This window comes from Protopterus annectens, chromosome 11.part0, assembly GCF_019279795.1.
Source record: "Protopterus annectens isolate FY-2018-M chromosome 11.part0, PAN1.0, whole genome shotgun sequence".
NCBI classification, from domain to species: domain Eukaryota; kingdom Metazoa; phylum Chordata; order Ceratodontiformes; family Protopteridae; genus Protopterus; species Protopterus annectens.
The window spans coordinates 916,026,726-916,046,749 of NC_056745.1; the positions used below are offsets into that span (position 1 = coordinate 916,026,726).

General features: G+C 41.7%; 1 protein-coding gene across 2 annotated transcripts in view; it reads right to left on the reverse strand.

Annotated features, from left to right (window-relative positions):
* The window catches only part of UPF2 (UPF2 regulator of nonsense mediated mRNA decay), a 2,519,933-nt gene that overhangs the window by 2,092,468 nt on the left and 407,441 nt on the right, over nucleotides 1-20,024 (reverse strand). For both annotated transcript variants that reach the window (XM_044088310.1, XM_044088311.1), the window contains exon 7: nucleotides 12,854-12,957. In XM_044088310.1, coding sequence (XP_043944245.1) covers nucleotides 12,854-12,957 — 104 coding nt within the window. The remainder of the gene's footprint in view (nucleotides 1-12,853; nucleotides 12,958-20,024) is intronic.

A 20,024-nucleotide genomic window follows, 5' to 3' on the forward strand; every position in this document is an offset into this window, starting at 1 on the left:
CCTGCACTCTGGGCCTCTTAAGGGGAGTAGAAGCCCAAGGAGGGGCACACACAGAAACTCCTTGAAAAAGCTTTAATGCCATTAATACATTGAACAACCCCCTAGGTAAAATCCTGGCATTCAAACTTGGGATCATTAGCAGCAGGGGAAACATGTTTAGTTGCTGTTTTTTTCTTTTGGGGTATGTCCACCCTAAAAACTCTAGGAGCTTCAGACCCTTGCCTACACCCAACCAATGTTGTGGGAATCTCCTCTCAAACAAGGATTTGTGGTATCCCCATTTAGTCTCTCAGAAATAAATCAGCAAAGGTTCCCCCTCAACATCCAGTGCAGATGTTAGCACAGCTTCAGAGGATGTGCAAAAAGCCAGATCCATGCTGGCCTCCATCAGGGTCAAGGCAGAGGAATCCGATACAACAGGGTGATATTCCGGTCTTTCACCAGCCTTGACAGACATGTCCAGGGGGAGGCCGGACAGCAGCCAAATCAGACCGGAGTTTTTGGCCTTTATCTTGGCAGGCAGCTAACCTTCAGGATGGGAAAATCCCACCACAGCACATTGTACAAACAATTTAAGATAATGGTTCTCCAGGTAAATCAATAAGGAAGACAGACTACTATAAAACACTTGGCAGACAGAACATTGCGTACGGTCGTGAGAAGCACCCAAACAGAAAAGACACTCCTCATGATGATCTTCATGGGGAATCTGCCTCCCACACTGACAGTTTCCCTTTCTGGAAGGCATGTAAACTCACAAAAAATAAAAGTAAAAATAGATTAAAAGAAATCCCAGAGGGTCACTTATCTGAAACACAGTTTGGTAACCGGCACAGAAGCAGCAACGTTCAGACCGAAGATAAATGATGGCGTTCAGAAGGGTGGCATAGAAGTGTCCTACGCCTTGAGCGGGGAGCATACGTGTAACATACTACATCGATAAAATCTAAGGTTTTGGTATAATGGCCAGGCACTGGGCTACCCTTAACAAGGAATCACTTTTGTAAAGAACACAACAGTGATATGGAAGGACATCTGTATTTTAAACAAAAGGCTTGTACATATAAATCTTTAATAAATCAGCAGAGTATATTTTATATCGCAAAAATAAATGATGACATGAAATATCTGAAAGAAGCAATCAGCTGTTTGCTAGGCACTTCTGTGACATGTCACAGTAATCCCAAAAATACCAGTCAGTATTATACAGCTTCTGCAACCCTGAACTAAATCACAAATTATGGTTGGTAAAATACATCACGGCACCAAAAAAAACGGTCTTCCAGCAGGCATGCCAGAAAATTCTGTTTTGTGCTTACAACCTCTTTACTGCCTCCCATCCAACTTGGCATTTAAAACAATGAGCAAAACTTTCACAAAGTTGCCCCCAGCAATTATTAAATGCACACATCATTTTCACCATTTCCCTCTAAAACTATAATTGTGTTTTTTTTTTTTTTTTTTTTTTAAGATTAGAAATCCAATCCCCTCTGTAAGCAAGTTATATACATACTACTCATTTGCTTCAGAAAGAAGCAAGTGCTGCAGAGAGGTAAAGGGTAAAAGCTTTTAGTAAGTTACAGCCTGTCCGACTCCCACACACACTAGTCTAATGCAATGCAATTCTTGATAAAGTCACATCTTAGTTACACAAGGAAACAGGCAATATAGGAAAGGTGATCTTACACTTAAAACTTATCAAGCTTAATAATGCAGATGGCTTTTTCAATCAGTGAAAAATATGCAAACCTACCAGCCCTTTTAACCACTTAACTGCAGGTGAAGAGTTATCACAGTGCCAGATGACAATAAAGATACCAGATGATGAGATCATTTTAATTTTTCAAAATCTAAAATAAGAAACCTGATTAAAAGACTTCTCACCATCACAACATTTTCAGTGGAGAATATTTCAACAACACAATTAAAGGCACTAATGAAATAATTACCCATAACTTAATTAAAACTAACCCCAAGATTACCAAGAGGTGAGATGGCATGTGTGTCACATCATTTCTCACCTGACACAAAGTAAAATGTCATAGCTGACAAGTCCATGACTTATTACTATTTATCACAAGCAAGGGCCTCAGTCAATTTATCCACAACTGATTTAATTGCCATGTCTTAACTGCAAAGCACAAATGATATGCTATGAGAGGGTAGGGATTTTTTAGAGTAAAAGTACAAAGTAAAAAAAAAAAAATACTGGCAAGGGGAAAAACAAAAGTTATGATTAGTGTTAACAATAAACACTTATGATTAGTGTTAACAATAAACACTAGTAAAGAATCAATGTGTTATGTTTATAAAGTAAAGTGACCAAAGTGACCACTGAATCAGGTGTACAATACACATTGCAGCAAATGCTGCCCCAGGCAGAGGATGAGATGATCACCCCAAACAGCCAAGATGAACCCAGTCAGAAAATGGCTGTTTAGGATACAAAATGGTAGGGAGATGCGCTGTACATAAAAATAACTGATATCTGACTTAGTCAATCAGGGGCATTGTGTGTGTGAGCGTGTGCTCTCATGTGCGCATTCATAACAAGCTGAAATAAATTACTATAGGCAAAAAGTGGTAATTTTTAGGTGGGGGAGGCAGTGTGTGTATGTAAGAAAGAAAATTATAATCCAGCCTGTCACTGTCTCTGTAGGGGGATGACACAGAAAAAACAAGCTGAAACACATTATTGTAGACAGAATTTCTTCACTTGATCATCAGTAAAGAAAAACAGGTGCAACCTGACTAAAAGCAGTTATTTGGGGAGAGGGGGCAGTCTGTGCACAAAAGCAAATGAGGACCAATCTGGCTTGTGAGGGTACAGTGTGCAGAACAAACTAAAATACTTAACTGTGGCAAGAATTTCTTTTCCTTGGTCACAGCCTCGGCGCTTAAAGTATAACCAGTCAAAAAGTTGTTTTTTTTTGTTTTGTTTTGTTTTTGGGTGAAGCTGTGTAAGAATGCTTGTGTGCATGCATAAAAGCAAATGATCCCTACAAGTAACAAAAAGTACTTTAAGGATCAATCTGGCTTGTAAGAGGCAGTGTGTGTGTGTGTGTGTGTGTGTGTGTGTGTGTGTGTGTGTGTGTGTGTGTGTGTGTGTGTGTGTGTGCATGTGCGTGTGTGTGTCAGATAGAGGAATCTGTATTAACCAAAAACAAACCACCAACAATTTCAGCTTTTATTTGTAGACTATGCCTGTGATTTCTACACAGTCAGAGAAGGGATACCCTATCACAGGGATGGCAAACCTATGACACACGTGTCAATGGTGACACACCATGATGTTCTGGGTGATATACCATCGTTCACCAACATCCGGGTTACCAAAGAAACTGTTTTTGCATTTGTTGCTCATATGAAGTGCATTGAATTACTTTGTGCCAGGAGCCAGTTCAACAACACTACTGCTGAGGTAAGGAAGTTATTAACTTCAAAGACTATTTTGGTGTACTGTTTTGATACAGTCAGCAAAGGGTAGTGCTCACATTATTTTCTCTTCATGGTTACACTTCTGCAAAGGGCAAGTAGTATGCATTTCTAAGCATGCGCTGTTTTACATTCCTCTCAACTGTCCTCCTTAATCCCTCCTAAAACTGGTGACTTTTTACACTTAATAATGATAATAATTAAATTTATAAACTTATTTTACTTCATAAAATGTATATTAATTCACATTCATTTTTTTCTGTCAGTGTCTCAAATTAGCAGTACTAGTAGTTTAAAACTGTCCATGTCTCTTATTTCTAGATTTGTCCCAGATTCTATTGAAATGTATCCCTGATGTACTGAGTTATGCTGCCCTTTTTTTTTTTTTTTGGGGGGGGGGGGGTGACACGTCAGCAGAGTCAATTAGGCATTTTCCGAATTTCTGACACGCCGAGCCCAAAAGGTTCGCCATTACTGCCTATCACATGGAGCATATTCTACTGGAAAACTGTGTGTACAAAATAAGCTGAAAAAACTGTTACTGGGTATTTTCATTAAAAAATAGGATGTAAACCAGATTTCTGGCTTTCAGGATTGATGCTGTATTATTTCACAGCTTACATCATACACATTATTACATTCAGTTCACAACAAATGTTTTATTTTTCTCATGATAGCAAACACACAAAATTATAAATACTATACAATGATATAACATACAAGCTTAATGTTTATTAGTCCCTAAAATGACTACTTCAAGCATCTAAACAATGTTGTTGTTGTGTCTTTCGGCTTTTCCCAGTTAGGGGTCACCACAGCGGAAAGTACAGTTTTGTACCTACCATAAATGTAGATGTTCGAGTGCTCATACAGCTGCAGTCATTACAGATGGGTTATCCTGCCGTCAGGCGGGTCCTCGGTCGGCCAAATTCCAAAGTCTAGGTCCGGCGTCGGTTGTCGTCGCTTCTTCCCTGACGTCAGTGCGGCAGGGGTACAAAAGAGGCAGCCAACGCCATTTTCTTCAGTTTTTCTTGCCCCAGATGTCAGGTGCCCCCAGAAGGAAGGCAAAACATAATGTTATGCAAACATGCAATATAGAATAATCAAAAAACAGTAGTTGCAAGCAAATACACCATAAAAGAATACCCCAAAAAGGTTGAATGATAAGGTGTCTGTCATAAGGCCTGTCCTAAGAGGGGACAGAGGGGGGGTAACCTGGACTGCAGCTGTATGAGCACTCGAACATCTACATTTATGGTAGGTACAAAACTGTACTATGTTCATCGTGCATACAGCTGCAGTCATTACAGATGGGAAGAATCCCAAAGCTAAGTAAGGGTGGTAGGCACTAAGTGGAACTAGGAGGAGCGAGGATGCCCTGCAAGACTGCTGTGGCAAAACCCGCTCTAGATTTAGAGTATAGTGGAAGGTGATAGTGCTTGGAGAAAGTGTGCACTGAACTCCAAGTGGCTGCTTCCAAAATGTCCTTGGTAGGGACCCCCCTGAGGAAAGCTGCAGAGGTAGCTGTGGCCCTGGTGGAGTGGGATCTGATGCATGCAGGCACAGTTTTTCCATGAAATGAGTAACAAAAGCGTATGCAGTGGGCTATCCATTTTGAAATTGTCTGTTTGGAAATAGCCTTTCCTTGAGCACCTGTAGCATAGGACACAGAGTTACTCGGATTTCCTGAATGGCTTTGTCCTGTCCAAATAATAACGAAGTTGTCTGTGAATGTCCAAGTAATGTAGTAGTCTTTCCCCTTTGTTTTGTGGATTTGGATAAGAGGTAGGTAAGTGGATAGTCTGATTCAAAGCTACACTGGATACTACCTTTGGCATAAAGGTAGGGTTGGTTCATAAGGAAACTCTGTCCTGATGGAAAATGATGAATGGTTGCACAGCCATGAGGGCCTGTAGCTCCAAAACCCTGCGTGCTGAGGTGATAGCCAGAAGAAAGGCTGTTTTCCATGACAAGTATTGTAGTTCTGTTGAAGAAGCTGGCTCAAAGGGAGGAAGGGTCAGCTTTTCCAATACGAAGTTGAGGTCCCAAGCAGGGACTGGTGGTTTCCTTGGGGGTTTTATATTTTTTGCCCCTCTGAGGAACTGCCTTAAGAGAGGATGTGAGAATAAAGGAGGATCTGTGTTGTATTGTGCAGAAATGGCTGAAGCGTGGTTCTTGATGGAGGAGAAGGAAAGACCACTATTTAACATCTCAGCTAGGTACTGTAAAATTTGAGGTATATTTATTACCCAAGGATTCTGGCCCTTTTCTTGATTCCAGGCACAAAATCGTTTCCATTTGGCGGAGTAGGCTTTTCTAGTAGAAGGTATTCTGGCCTCCAAGATAACATCCTGCACCTCCTTGGAGAGGAGAGGAGAGTCTGTTGGGAAATCAAGGAATTCTCCATGCAGCTAGATTTAGGGTTTTGAGCTGGCTGTGAAGGGTTTTGTAGTTGTGCTGGGACAACAGAAGAGGGACTAGAGGTAGGATCCATGGTGGGGCATGTGTCAGGCTCTTCAGGAGCAGATACCAGTGTTGTCTTGGCCAGTCTGGAGCAATGAGAATCATTTGCGGCCTCTCTGCTCTGGCTTTTAATAGAACTTTGGGCAGTAGAGGAAGAGGCGGGAAGGCATAAACTGTCAATGTTGTCCAATTGAAAAAGAGTGCATCCACTTTCCAGGCCTGTGGATGATAGGTTCTTGAACAAAATTTTTTCAACTGGTAATTTCTGTGGGTAGCAAATAGATCTATGTCTGGCTGTCCCCATGCCTGAGTTATCTTTGTGAAAACTTGAGGATGCAACTTCCATTCGTGTGGATCTGTCATATTTCTGCTTAGGTTGTCTGCCAGTGTGTTTTCCTTCCCTGGCAGGAATCGTGCCTGTAGTTGAATTTGCAATTCCAGTGCTGTGTTCCATAGGCAGTCGTCCAGGTATGGGTAGATTTGTATTCCTTGTAGTCTGCAGAAGGCGATTACTGATGCCAGGCATTTCGTAAACACTCTGGGCGCAGTAGATAAGCCAAAGGGCAATGCAGAGAATTGGTAATGCGTTGAACCTGCAAGAAATCTGAGGTATCTTCTACAATCTTGTCTGATAGGGACATGCAGGTATGCCTCCTTGAGGTCCAATGTTACCAGCCAAGACTCCTTGCCCAGCATGGGAAGAAGCTGCTGTAATGTGAGCATCTTGAATTTTGGCACCTGTAGATATGTGTTTAGGACGGATAGGTCTAAGATAGGTCTCCAATCTTTGCTTTCCTTGGTACCAGGAATAGTCTGTAATAAAAACCTTGACCTTGTTCTTTTGCAGGTACCTCTTGAATCGCTTTCATGTCCAAGAGAGCGGAAATTTGTTTTTGTGCCTCTGCCCTTTGATTTTGTGGCAGGTTTGGCATGCCTCTCATTTTTGGAAGGGTGTGAAAGTGGAACCTGTAGCCTCTGTCTATAATGTCCAGAATCCATTTGTCTTTTGTAACAATATGCCAATTTTTTGAGAATAATACCAGTTTTCCGCCCAAAGGTGCTGCCATTAAAGCTTTGCTTGGCAGGTGTAGGGGGAAGTCATTGCGTCTGTTTTCTAAATGACTGTGATCTATCTTCTCCACCTCTTGGGATTGGTGCTTGCCACTGTCTTGCTCTGTAAGATCCTTGAGGTTGCCCTCTACCCCTTGGGCGTCTGTATCTGCCTCTTTGAGGCCTGTCCGTGGCTGGAAAGGACCAATTTTTTTGAAGGCCAGTTTCTGCTGAAACGTGGAGGTTGTACCTGCAGGAAATCTTTCACTGTTTGCATTGATTTCGCTTTTTCCTCCATTTTCTTTAGTACCTCCTCAGCTTTAACGCCAAACAATAGATCTTTTTGAAGTGGTGCATCTAATAATTTAGCTTTGACATGATCTGGTAAGGTTTGCTCTTTGAGCCAAGCATGTCTACGTATAACAGATCCCGTAACAGCAGCTCTACATGAGGCCTCTAAAGCATCAAAACCACACTGCAAGGTATGTTTACCCACTTGCTCTGCACCATGCAACAAATCCTGCAACTCTTTCAAATCTGGTTGTTCTGGTTGTGCCATTTTGCTTTTCAACTGAGATAACAAAAACTGTTGATACTTTAACATATGGAATTGACAGTTTAATGCCCTCATGGTTAAAGTGGCCGAGGTATACACCTTTTCCCCCACCTTTCTAATGCTCTGGAATCTCTCTCTCTGAAGGTAATGGGTTTTTGGCAGTAGAGGCCTCAATTCCCTTGGGACCCTGTGAAATAGTTTCTGGGTCAGCAGTATGGCTTTTATATAGGAACTGGTGAGAATCAGGAACCCGGTAATACCTGTCTGGTTTAACAGGAGCTGGAGGTAAAGAATCTGGATTAAGGCTGGCTTCTGTGTACACATCATCCAAAATATCTAAAACAGGAGGGATAGCCAGGGGCCTAATGCTGGGGGAGCAGTAAAATTCCCTGAGCCTTTTCTTGGAATCTGAGTAATCTTGGCCTTCCCAGTGAAAGTGTTCCCTCAATGTATGCAGGGTTTCCCCAAAAGAGTAGTCCTCAGGGGGGGAGACAGAGGGAATAGACTCCTCAGCATCAGAGTCTTCGAAAGGGGAATAGGCGTAATCCTGGTCCTCAGAGTGTTCTGAGGTAATAGAAACTTGATCTGAGGAAGGGTAGTCTTCCTCTAATCTGGGTCTTTTGTCAGAGGGGGGTTGAGAACCCCTGATAAGAGTAATCAAATCCTCAGCCATTTTAAGCATCTGCTTTTTAGGCATGGGGCCTTGAGAGGAGGTGTGAGGACCCTGTTTTTTGGTTTTCATGGCTGCTTTAGATGTAGTGAAAGATTTAATAGAGAAGGAGGAAGGCCTGAAGACGCCTTCAGAAATGGCAGGCCTGTCTAAATTCTGAGTTTCCCCGCCAAGAGTGGCGTCGGTATCTGCAGTAGGAATGGGGACCGAGGAGCCTGCGATCTCGGGTACTGAAGTCACCGGTAATGTAGTGTCATCGGTACTCAGGGGCTGCGTAGGCGCCTCGCTGAGAACCGGAGAACCGGTAGTCGGCCTAAGCGTGGTCTCAGTAGTCGGTGCGGACCTTGGATGTCGGTCCTTATCTTTGCGTCTTTTGCTCAAAACTGGAGTCGGAGTATCCGACGACATGATATAATTCAATTTTTTGCCAAAAATAATGAAGGGCGAACTCCGCCCGGCGCTTAATAGTGCGCTTGTTGAATCTAGCACAAAAACGGCAGGCCGAGACGTCGTGGACTGGGCCTAAGCAAGGTATACAGAAAGAGTGGAAATCCTTATGCGGTATTTGCTTCCCACATAAAATGCAATTATTAACTTTGTCTGACATCGGTCTGAGGCAAGAAAAGTTTCCCAAACGGGGTACTTAGCTTTCAAGAAGACTTCGGCTGAAATACTTTCGGAAATCTCAGGAGCTGGCCGACCGGCACTTGCGAACTGCTTCTGCTTCGGGCACCGCGCTGCAAGAAAGACTGGAGAAAATGGCGTCGGCTGCCTCTTTTGTACCCCTGCCGCACTGACGTCAGGGAAGAAGCGACGACAACCGACGCCGGACCTAGACTTTGGAATTCGGCCGACCGAGGACCCGCCTGACGGCAGGATAACCCATCTGTAATGACTGCAGCTGTATGCACGATGAACATCTCCAGTCCGCTAATGATTGGCAGTAGAGTTTTATGGGCCAAGTTGCCGGCCTCGATGCACAACCTTCAAAGAAGGTATGCCCATTCACGCATGTCTCCACACAGTGGACGCTCTAGCTGAGAATCAAACAGGACAACGTCTTTCTGTGAGGCAACAACGCTACCGCAGCACCACCACCGCAGTCAAGCATTTAAATTAAGAAAGGGAAAAATGGACTTGAGACCTGGCAAACATTTTCAAAATGCAGCTGCTATATCATCAGTGTACCTAACAGCACAGCCTAAGTAAATTATACATCTGAATATCTCACTTATTTTTGTACAAATAATTTTTTCCAAATGTATCAAACGTCTCAGGGATGTAATCCTCTACTAAAAAGGCACCACCAATAAGTCTCTATGACCACAAATTATTGGAAGGCAACTAAGGTTTATTACATTGTGGTGAATGCAACACATGCCCAGGACATAACTATAACTAAAAAAAAGCTTTACAATAGTAAAAGATCATATACATTTCTAAATAAAGTCACTTTCTGTTACTGCAAAGATGCTGGCATCACACACTCCTCTTCAGACCAAGGCTAACTGGCCAAGGTAACTTTAATGAAGAACAGCAATTTTAAGTGCAAGCTACACCCACATGTTCATGTATACTTTTCTGAACATTTTGCTATGTACTGTAAGGAGGAATGAGATACTGCTTATTATACACTGTTAAACAGTCATTTAGGTTCAAAGGTGTTTACTAGGCTAACGACCACAAGGGCCTTTTTAAGCCTATCCAGGCATCCCAAATCTCTGACAAGTTCTGCTACCCTTGATATGTGTAAGCAGAGGCTTCGGAGATTAATCATTTTCAGGTTGCCTGTGTCCATTAAAGACATAGGTGTCAAGCAAGGGATGAATTTATGGTTTCCCATCCCATCGACCAAGTTACACTTGAACTGGGTTACGGAGGAACTCTGCTTCACATGAATGGGGAGCCTGTTCTAGAGATGGGGTAGTCTCTGGGATAAATACCTGTCTCTCCAGCAGGTCCTATTTATATCACAGGCATGGTTTAGTCTTCTAAACAGGTAATTCTGGTGCTGTTTGTTTTGCAGATATGCAGAAGGTCCATCAGAGTGGGATCTGACAATGCCCTGTATGCCAGACATGGATCCCCACTCAACATCCTACAGGAGAGAAAATACAGGGGATAGGGCCTTGTGGCAGTCTGCACAGGACATTTTATTCATGGTCAATATTCTTTTAGTGAGGAACCTATGTGGATGTTCCATTTGCTGGATATGACTGGTTAGGTAAATACCAAAGGGGGCACTATACTCAATGACAGGTCTAACGAATGCTGAATACAGTGGAACGATGACTTCCTTGGACTTAGATGCCATACGTTTGTTTATAAGTTGCACAAAATATGATTTCCTCACTAGTGTAAACACATGATGGTCAAAGGATAGCTTACTGTCTATGTGTGTGTCCCAAAGTCCTCAACTACTGGGTCAACTCCACATGGTGTGTTGCCAACATGACAGTTATCAGGGGTGAATGACTTCCCGAAGGATACCGTTATGGATTTCGTCACATTTAGTTTTAGTCCATGGCTTTGACACCAGTTGTTTGTCTATGTCAGCCCTTCCTGGAGAACATCTGTGTCAGTGTGGGATGCAATGATAGCTCATAATTTGCTATCATCTGCAAATTTAGTTGGCCATAGACCATTAACACTGGCCTTGACTTCAGAGAAGTAACTGTCAAAAAGCAGCGGTCCAAGGATCAATGCATTCCCAGAGCCCTTAGTGTACTAAATATTAACAAGACAGAGATTTGCATGTTATCCCTTATCCATGAGGGATATGGGTGTAAAACCCAGGGTGAACTTGCAGTTTCCCATCCATATGTCCAGATTATGCCTGCATAGAGTAAAGGCATACTTTGCTTTATGTGGAAAAGTAGACTATTCCAGAGAAGTTATATTATCTGTGAAACACAGCTGTCCCTCCAGCATGACCTATTTAAGATGCAGAAGAGATTAAGATCTCTTGAGTAGTTGTTTCTGACAGTACTGGACTTGGTAGCTGAGTAGTAGGTCAGAAAGCATGAGGTCAGCAGAGGCTCTGTAAGTGGGACAGAGATCACCTCTCAGTAGTCTGTAGGATATCCAGAAGAGGGATAAGGCTGTGACACAGTGTAGTTTTTGTGATTTAGGCCTTTTATTTATTTGTGAGAAAGCACTGCAGTCATGCAAGTTGTGTCAGGTGTCTGGAAAGGTACACACCAAAGGAAGCATTATGCTCAATCACCTCCCTAATAACTGCAGAACACAGTGGAATGATCACCACCCTGAACCTGGATGCAATACTCTTACTAATAAGCTACATAGTAAAAAAAGGACTTTCTTACAAAAGTGGATACAAGGTGATCAAAGGGCAGCACAATGTCTACATGAACTTCTTCGTCCCTAACTACTGGTTCAGTTTCTAGGTTTGTGCTATCAATGCAATATTTAGAGAGGACATCATGCTTTCTGAAGGATGCTACCATACATTTCTGGTGTTGAGTTTTAGTCCAAGATTTTGGCAGAAGGATATTGGTGTCTTCTGAGGAGATTATGATGTCACCAGGTTTAAAGTCAACTGCAAACCTGGTCAGTAAGTCCTTAACATTAGTTTTCACCTTCAAGAAGTAAATGTCAAACAGGAGTGGGCCAAGGACACAGCCTTGAGGTACACAGCTATAGGCATGTCTTTTGGAGGAGGTACAGCCACCCAGCCTAATTTCCAGGGAAAATATTAACTCCACAGAAGCCACTAATTTGAGACTTTCCAGGGGGAAAGAATGTGGTAAAAAATAGATAAGGTGACTGAGAAAGTGCCTAAAGTACCAAGGAACACTGATCTCCTTGGATAAACAGGACTAAGGATGCAGGAACAAAAAGCATTCAATGGCTGACGTGGACTCGCAGTCAAAGAAAAAAAGAAAACCCCCAACAGCTGGCTTAAGTGCACGAAGATCCCCTTTCCAGTCTGGTACTTATGCATATCAACAAATATCTTTAGCAGTAGAGTAGGAAGAGAAAGCGTTTGAAGCTCTCCAGAAAAACTCACAGTCAAAACATACAGTAAAGGGCATAATGTAAAAGGCCTTAGAAGAAATGTCATAGAAGAAAGAGGTCAGACCATTGACATGGCTAGGGTGAGTTCTTCCCAGAAAATCAGAGAAATGAGAGACAATATGTTTTAGCAGTTACTGGAATAGGAATCATAGAGATGGCTGAATGATGCTGAAAGGGAACGTATGTCACAGGGATTGGGGAAGTTATTCTGCACACCACTTTTATGGAATCATCCTGATGGAAGACAAGAGGAGCATCTCCTATGGACATATAAACACACGTCTACACAGAGGATTCAAAGGATATGGATAGGGAGTTTCCAGACAAGTAAGGCAAACTACATGAAGACCTAGGCAACAAGACTAATTTCTACTGGCAATTTGCAACTCCTTCAAGGAAGGGGGCACTACTGATGCACAGCAAACATCATCTTCATGATTTACTGTCCATTTGCCAGGAGAGCACCTTTCCTTGATATGTTCAAGCAGCAAAGTAGTAGTTCTTCATGTAGAACACTACAATACACACAAAAATGCAAGCATCATAGAATGTTACCTTATCAAAAAAGGCCACAAAGGAAAGATGTCCCACACACACATGCACGCATGCACACACACACTGTCAACATCGATAAATCTTACCTTATCTATAAGGTCACGGTTTACACAGTTTGGCAACTGCTGAAGGAAAGCATCAACTATAAGCTTCAAGTGTGAACCAGTGCTGGCTTCCTCATCTTCTTTTTCTAAAAGAAATATTACATGCAAATTATTTTCTTCAGAGAAAATGGAAAAGACATAACAAATGAATACAGTTAAATGTATCAGACTTCTTTGCAAATATTTTTAATGCTATATTTCATTAAGCTCTGCTCTAATTTATTTTGTAAAACAAGAACCAATTTTGTTTTAAGACTTTACTTTGTTTTCCTAAAATGTCATAATTAAAAAATTACACTGTAGTCCATCTACTTATGGCACCAAAGTATTATGCATAAAGAAAAGCAAGTTAACTCTATGGAAATGTAGGCACTTATCCATTCACTAATAAACAACATATATACACTCATATATTCACCAGTCAGCATCCTTTTTTATGAAGAAAAACTTAGTAAAAGGCCAGTTCATACGCATTTCTAGATTGACTAGCCACAATGATGAGTTTTTTTAAACAAGCCACTCTTCTTAAGAACGTTTCACTCAAGGAAATATCCATACTATTTAGTTGATCAATTGATAAATGAAGTAGCTGCTGACAGATATACCAAACACTTTCCTATTTTGAAATCTGGTTTTCAACCTACGCCTAGAAATACTTTGAGTACAAATAAAACTTTGAGTTTCCCTTGACCTATCTCCAGGGACATGCAGAACATTAAACAATTTATCACCAATAATTGGAATAATCTTTTAGAATCTCAACAACTTGGTACTGCTTTAGGGACTGCACCTTCCTTTATTTTTAAGAGATCTAGGAATATACGTATGTTTCTTGAAAACAGAGACCAGCAGTTTTTAGTTAAGCCCACTGGCATGCACAGGGGCAACAGATGTGTTGTATGCGCATATATTTATGTAGGATCTTACTTTACCTTTTCACATTGTAAATATAATGTTACTTTCCCCATACATTTTAACTGTCATTCATCTTCAGTAGTTTATGCTGGCATATGCACTTCATGTAATAGTTTTAATGTAGGGAAAACTTTACGTAGACTTTCTGACCACATAAAAGAATATTTGGGAGCAATTAGAGCCCACAACCCTAATAATGTACTTGCCAAACACAGCTCAGTTTGCCTCAGTTTTGAAAAGTTTCATTTCATTGTTTTAGAACAGGTGCTTTCTTTGGCAACAATGACTTGTTTCTAGACTTAAGACAGCTTAAATGGCAGTTGCACTTGTATTCCGAAACTGCTCCAGGCTTGAATGAAAGCATCAATATTAGGTGTGCACTTAGATTTAGACTACTGAATATTCATCACAATTGTTTTGCATATATCTGAATATTCATGCATTTCCTTAGTTCACTGACACCTTTCGGCTTTTCCCGGTTAGGGGTCGCCACAGCGGAACGCCGGTCCACTCAGACTGGCAGTGGATTTTACGGTGCCGAGTTGCCAGCCCGACGCCCAACCTTCAACGAAGGCACGCCCATTCACATTTGCACCTACCTGCATGCCTTTAACATCACTCAACCACGGGGAGGGCATGCAAACTCCACAAAGAAGGCGCTCGAGCCGAGAATCGAACGGGAGAACATCTTGCTGTGAGGCGACAACACTAACCGCTGCATCACTGCGGCTGGACCATTTCCTTAGTTCACTGGTGATACTTAAAATGATACACACTGCTTATTGGTTACTGTACATATACTACTGTCCTCACACGGCTTGTATCTCTATATTATTGTTTAACAGCTCAGTAAATTTATATTCTGAAGAAGTTCTGTCATCTATAAAGAACAAAAGCTTAATTATCAGTTTGTCTGTTGAGGGTTTTTTTTTTTTTTTTTCCTTATAGCCATTTGCTAATTTTGAGCATTCATAAGCACGAAATTTTGCTTATATGAATTTTTTCTCTTAGTTTTTACAGTTTTATTAGAACATATATACACTGCCAAGGTATTCTACTTGTAACATATACATGACTACATACTTTTACAGAAAGAATAAGTATACTGTAGTTGTAAAACAGAAAAGAAGTCCGGCTTCAGAGGACATATGTTACTATTATTTTTATGTTTTCCCCTCCATAATGTCATAACAGCGAGGAAGAAGCTCTAATGAAAGGGGAAGCATCCATAATAGCAAAAACAAGGAAGCACCAGTTCTTAATATAAGGAGCAGTACACAATGTGAAAGTCAATATGGCAAGCAATTAATAGAAATCTCCTTTCTGTTGTCGAAGGATCCTGCTTTAAAGATTACATGCAAAACAGTAAAACAGAATGGATGTACTTTTCATTTTCCTTTAACAGATTGCTGGTGTCCAATGGCTGATGTGCTGTTAGTTTGGCTTAAACTGCAATTTTAAGCAAAACATCAGATTTTAAAAACACACCTGTGTCACTGCAAATGCATGCGCTCTCCCTACTATGCATTTAAGAACACATCCATGTGTGACATAAGAACGTCAATGGCAAGACAGAAGTGTTTGTTTTTGGCTGTCGGGATATCTGGACTGGGATGGTATTACTTAGTTTTTTAACACAATGGTGATAAGAACAAAATTCATACTTTGATAATTTGCATAACTAGAATAAAAAAAGGAATATGTTCAGATTTATCACAGTTAATTTTGTACCCAATTAAATTTCTACATTTATGCAGCGCGCTAATTTTCAAAATATCACTATGCTATTGATCGTTAACATGTCATCAGCATGAGCACTTAAATTATTTTGAAAATTATCATTTGTTAAATATATGACTACTGACTGCAGTTTGTATATTAAGGGGTTAATAGTGGTTATAAAAAGAGAGGAGGGGGGCATAGAACAATCTTGTCTAACACCTGTAATGTTTTGAAATGGGCGAGTTAAGGTATTACTGACCTTCAAAAAAATCCAAGTAGCATTATACAAATTTCAAATGATGGCTATTAAATCACTAGGAAAATTAAAATATTTAAGTATGGTCCAAATAAATGTTATAGTAATACAGTCAAAAGTTTTAAATGTAGCTAGCTTAATAAGGTCTATATTAGCTTGATCAATCTTGTATTCTACATAACGTAAGCAACTGGTGGCATCAGTAAAAGTTCTTTTGGGACAAAAAGTACAGCTGCACAAGTTCCACTTACCTGCAACAGTAGATGTTCGTAGAACATACCGCCTTAACTGGCAGTATAGATAGTAGTACCCCCCATCTGGTAGTCTGTCAAAGGCCAGAATTCCTCCCACTGCCAGTCTGTGGGTGGGAAGGACCAAATCAGCTGTCAGAAGCAGGATAGTCCTTCAGAACCACAAACAAAAGCCCTTCAGTTTTTTTTTCTTGGGCTCAAAAGGAAGAGCAGATGGAATCACAATCTTTGCAAACACTTACAGTTCCAAACTAAAAAACACAAAAACAAAAGCTGCTAAACAAAAACAGCCGCAAAGTAAAGTTGTGTACACTTACCATAAATGCAGATGTTCGAGTGTATTCACTGTTGCAGTCATTACATTTGGGTTATCTACTTACAGGTAGCCCTCAGTCAGCCTGATTAACAAAGTCTTGGGTCGTGCGTCGGTTGCTGTCCCTTCTTCCATGACGCCAGGTTGTCAGGGGTATAAAACATGCAGCCGACGCCATTACATCATTTTTTCTTGACCCAGATGTCAGGTGCCCCCATAATGGGGAGCAATTAAATATAAAAGTATAATGATATACCTACAGCAAAAAAGCAAATACACCAAAAAGGCTTTTAAGCATAGTAAAGGAAAGTAGAGGTACAGCCAAAAGAAGTTAGGGGGCTGGAGGGAAGGTAACCAGGGCTGCAACAGTGAATACACAAGAACATCTACATTTATGGTAAGTGTACACAACTGTACTATGTTCTTCGTGTTTCACTGTTGCAGTCATTACATTTGGGTAGATTCCCAAAGCTATGGCTGGTAGAAGGAATTTTGATAGCATAAGGACCAGCTATAAGGCCCTGCAAGACTGCAGTGGCACAGCCAGCTCTGGATTTAGAGAAAATTGGCAAATGATAATGCTTGGTGAAATTATGTACAGAACTCCAGGTAGCAGCTTCTAGGATGTCCCTGGTGGGGACGCCTCTGAGGAAGGCTGTAGAGGTAGATGCAGCCCTGGTGGAGTGAGGTCTGATCCCCTGGGGGATAGGTTTTCCATGGTGCTTATAGCAGAAATGAATGCAATGGCCTATCCATTTAGAAATGGTTTGCTTTGAAATAGCCTTCCCCTCTGCCCCTGCAGCAAATGCCACCAGCAGTTGTTCAGATTTCCTTTGAGGTTTAGTCCTGTCCAAGTAGAATCTAAAGTTGTCTGGGCACATCTAGGGAATGTAGTATCTGTTTCCCTTTGTTCTGTGGATTGGGAAAGAAGGTTGACAAATTAATGAACTGATTAAGAGCCACACTGGACACCACCTTGGGCATGAAGGATGGATTGGTTCTGAGGGATCCCCTGTCTGCATGAAAGATGATGAAAGGCTCAACTGCCATAAGGGCCTGTAATTCATGTGATTGCTAAAAGGAAAGCTGTTTTCCAGGAAATAAATGTTAAGTCTGCAGTAGCAGCTGGCTCAAAAGGAGGTAGAGTGAGTTTCTCCAAAACAAAGTTAAGGTCCCAGGCTGGGGTTAGAGCTCTCCTGGGTGGTCTCAAATTTTTGGCCCCTCTGAGGAACTGCTTGAGCAGTGGATGAGAGAAGAGGGGAAGTTCTGTGTTATAATGAGCTGAAATGGCTGAGGCATGGATTTTAATGGAGGAAAAAGACGGGCCCTTTTGAAGCATCTCAGTTAAGTATTGTAAAATCTGAGGTAAATTGGGCGCTGCTGTGCATATCCCTTTGAGATTGGCTCCAGGCACAGAATCTTTTCCATTTTTCAGCATAAGATTTTCTAGTACTAGGCCTCCTTGCCTCTAAAATTATATCCATCACAGGTTTACTGAGGGATGGTAAAGGAGAAATTATGTAATTAGCCAGGCTACAAGGTTCAGTGTTAGAAGCTGAGGGTGCTGAATCTGGTTCTCCTGCTGAGACAACAGGGAGGGTGTCTGAGGCAGGTGCCATGGGGAAAACCGTGACACACTGCACAGGAGGGGGTACCAGTGTTGGCGTGGCCATTCTGGAGCAATCAAAATCATCCTTGGTTTGTCCTGTTTGATTTTTAGTAGTACTTTGGAGAGCAGAGGCAGAGGGGGGAAGGCACTGACTGATTTTTCCAGCTGAAGGACAATATCTACTTTCCAGGCTTGTTTGTGGGGAGTCCTTGTGCAAAATTTGTCCAACTGGTAGTTCTGGGGAGAGGCAAACAGGTCTATATCTGGGCTCCACCATTTGCTTGTCAACATGTTGAAAATTCTTGGTTCCAGTTTCCATTCGTTTGGGTCCGTGAGGTTTCTGCTTAGTCCGTCTGCCAGTGTATTTAATTTTCCCGGCAGGAACTGAGCTTGTAGATGCACATGGTAGCTCAAGGCTGTGTTCCACAATGCCATGGCTAGTCTGCAGAGGTGGTAAGAATGTGTACCCCCCTGCTTGTTTACATACCACATAACAGTGGTGTTTGTCCATCTTTACCATAAGTTGTCCTGGAAGAATGTGGTCCTTGAAGGCTGTCAGAGCATTCTGTACAGCTAACATTTCTTTTTGATTGATATGCAGGTGCATTTGACTTGGGTTCCATTTGCAAGTTGTATTCAAGCTTGCTCCCAGAAATATAATTTGCTGACAGGGTACCAGGTGTGATTTCGTTTAGTTTATGGTGTACCTCAGACAAGTTAGAACCCTTTGTACAAAGGCTAGATGATCCAAAGTATGTCCTGGCTTTCTGCCTGAATTAGACAATTGTCCAGGTATGGGTATATCTGAATATTTCTTGGCCTGCAAAATGCAATAACTGGAGCTAGGCACTTTGGCAAAGGGCAGTGCAGAGAACTGATAGTGTGTGTAGCCTGCCTTGAAGCATAGGTATCTTCTGCAAGATTCCCTGATTGGGATGTGCAGGTATGCTTCTTTTAAATCTAGTGTTGCCAACCAGGCATCTTTGCCTAGCATAGGATGTAATTGGTGAAGAGTCAGCATCTTGAATTTTGGAATCTCCAAAAAAAGTGTTTAAAGTAGAAAGGTCCAGGATAGGACGCCATGAATTGTCTTTTCTGGGTACCAAGAAAAGTCTCGAGTAGAAAGCTTGTCCCTTTTCCTCTTCTGATACTAGCTGAATAGCCCCCCCATGCTTAATAGAGAAAGTACTTGTTTTTGGGCCCCTGCCCACTGATTTGGGGGTAGATTTGGCCACCCGCTTGGTATTGGCAACGTGTAGAAGTGAAATCTGTATCCCTGGGGCACTATATTTTAAACTCATTTGTCCTGGGTAATGAGTTCCCAGTTCTTTGCATGAACAGCAATCTTTCTCCCCAAAGGGGCAGTCAGTTGATAATGCTTGGAAATTTTAAAAGGAAGTCATTGACACAGTTTACCATAGGGGGAGTCTTATTACTCCCAGATTTGGAAGTGTAGGCCCCCCACTGCTTAGTCCTGTGTGTCCCCTGGGACTGAAACTTGGGGTTTTTGCTGTGTCTCAGTTTGGCTTGAGAAGGGCTGGAAAGGACCAATTCTTAGAGGGCCAGTGCCTACTAAATCTAGGAGGCTGAACTTGTAAGAAATCTTTAACAGTGTGCATAGATTTAGCTTTATCTTCCATCTTTTTAAGAACTTTCTCAGCCTTGTTCCTGATTTAAGGGAGCATCCAACAATTTAGCTTTAACATGATCAGGAAAAGATTGCTCCTTTAGCCAAGCATGCCTTCTGAGCACAGACCCAGTAACAGCAGCCCTGCTAGAGGCCTCTAATGAATCAAAACCACATTGCAAAGTATGTTTTCCAACTTGTTCAGCAGAATGCATTAAATCCTGTAATTCTTTATTTTCCACACAGTCAGGAGTCAACATAATTTTCTGTTTAAGCAATCCAGTAACATGCTGCTGATACTTTAACATATGAAACTGGCAGTTTAAAGCCCTAATGGTCAAGGCTGCAGAAGTGTAAACCTTCTTACCCCATCTAGCCAGCGCCCTGGAGTCTCTATCAGAATGGGTAGGATTTTTAGCAGTAGAAGCCTTAATGCCCTTGGGTCCCTGTGAAATAGTCT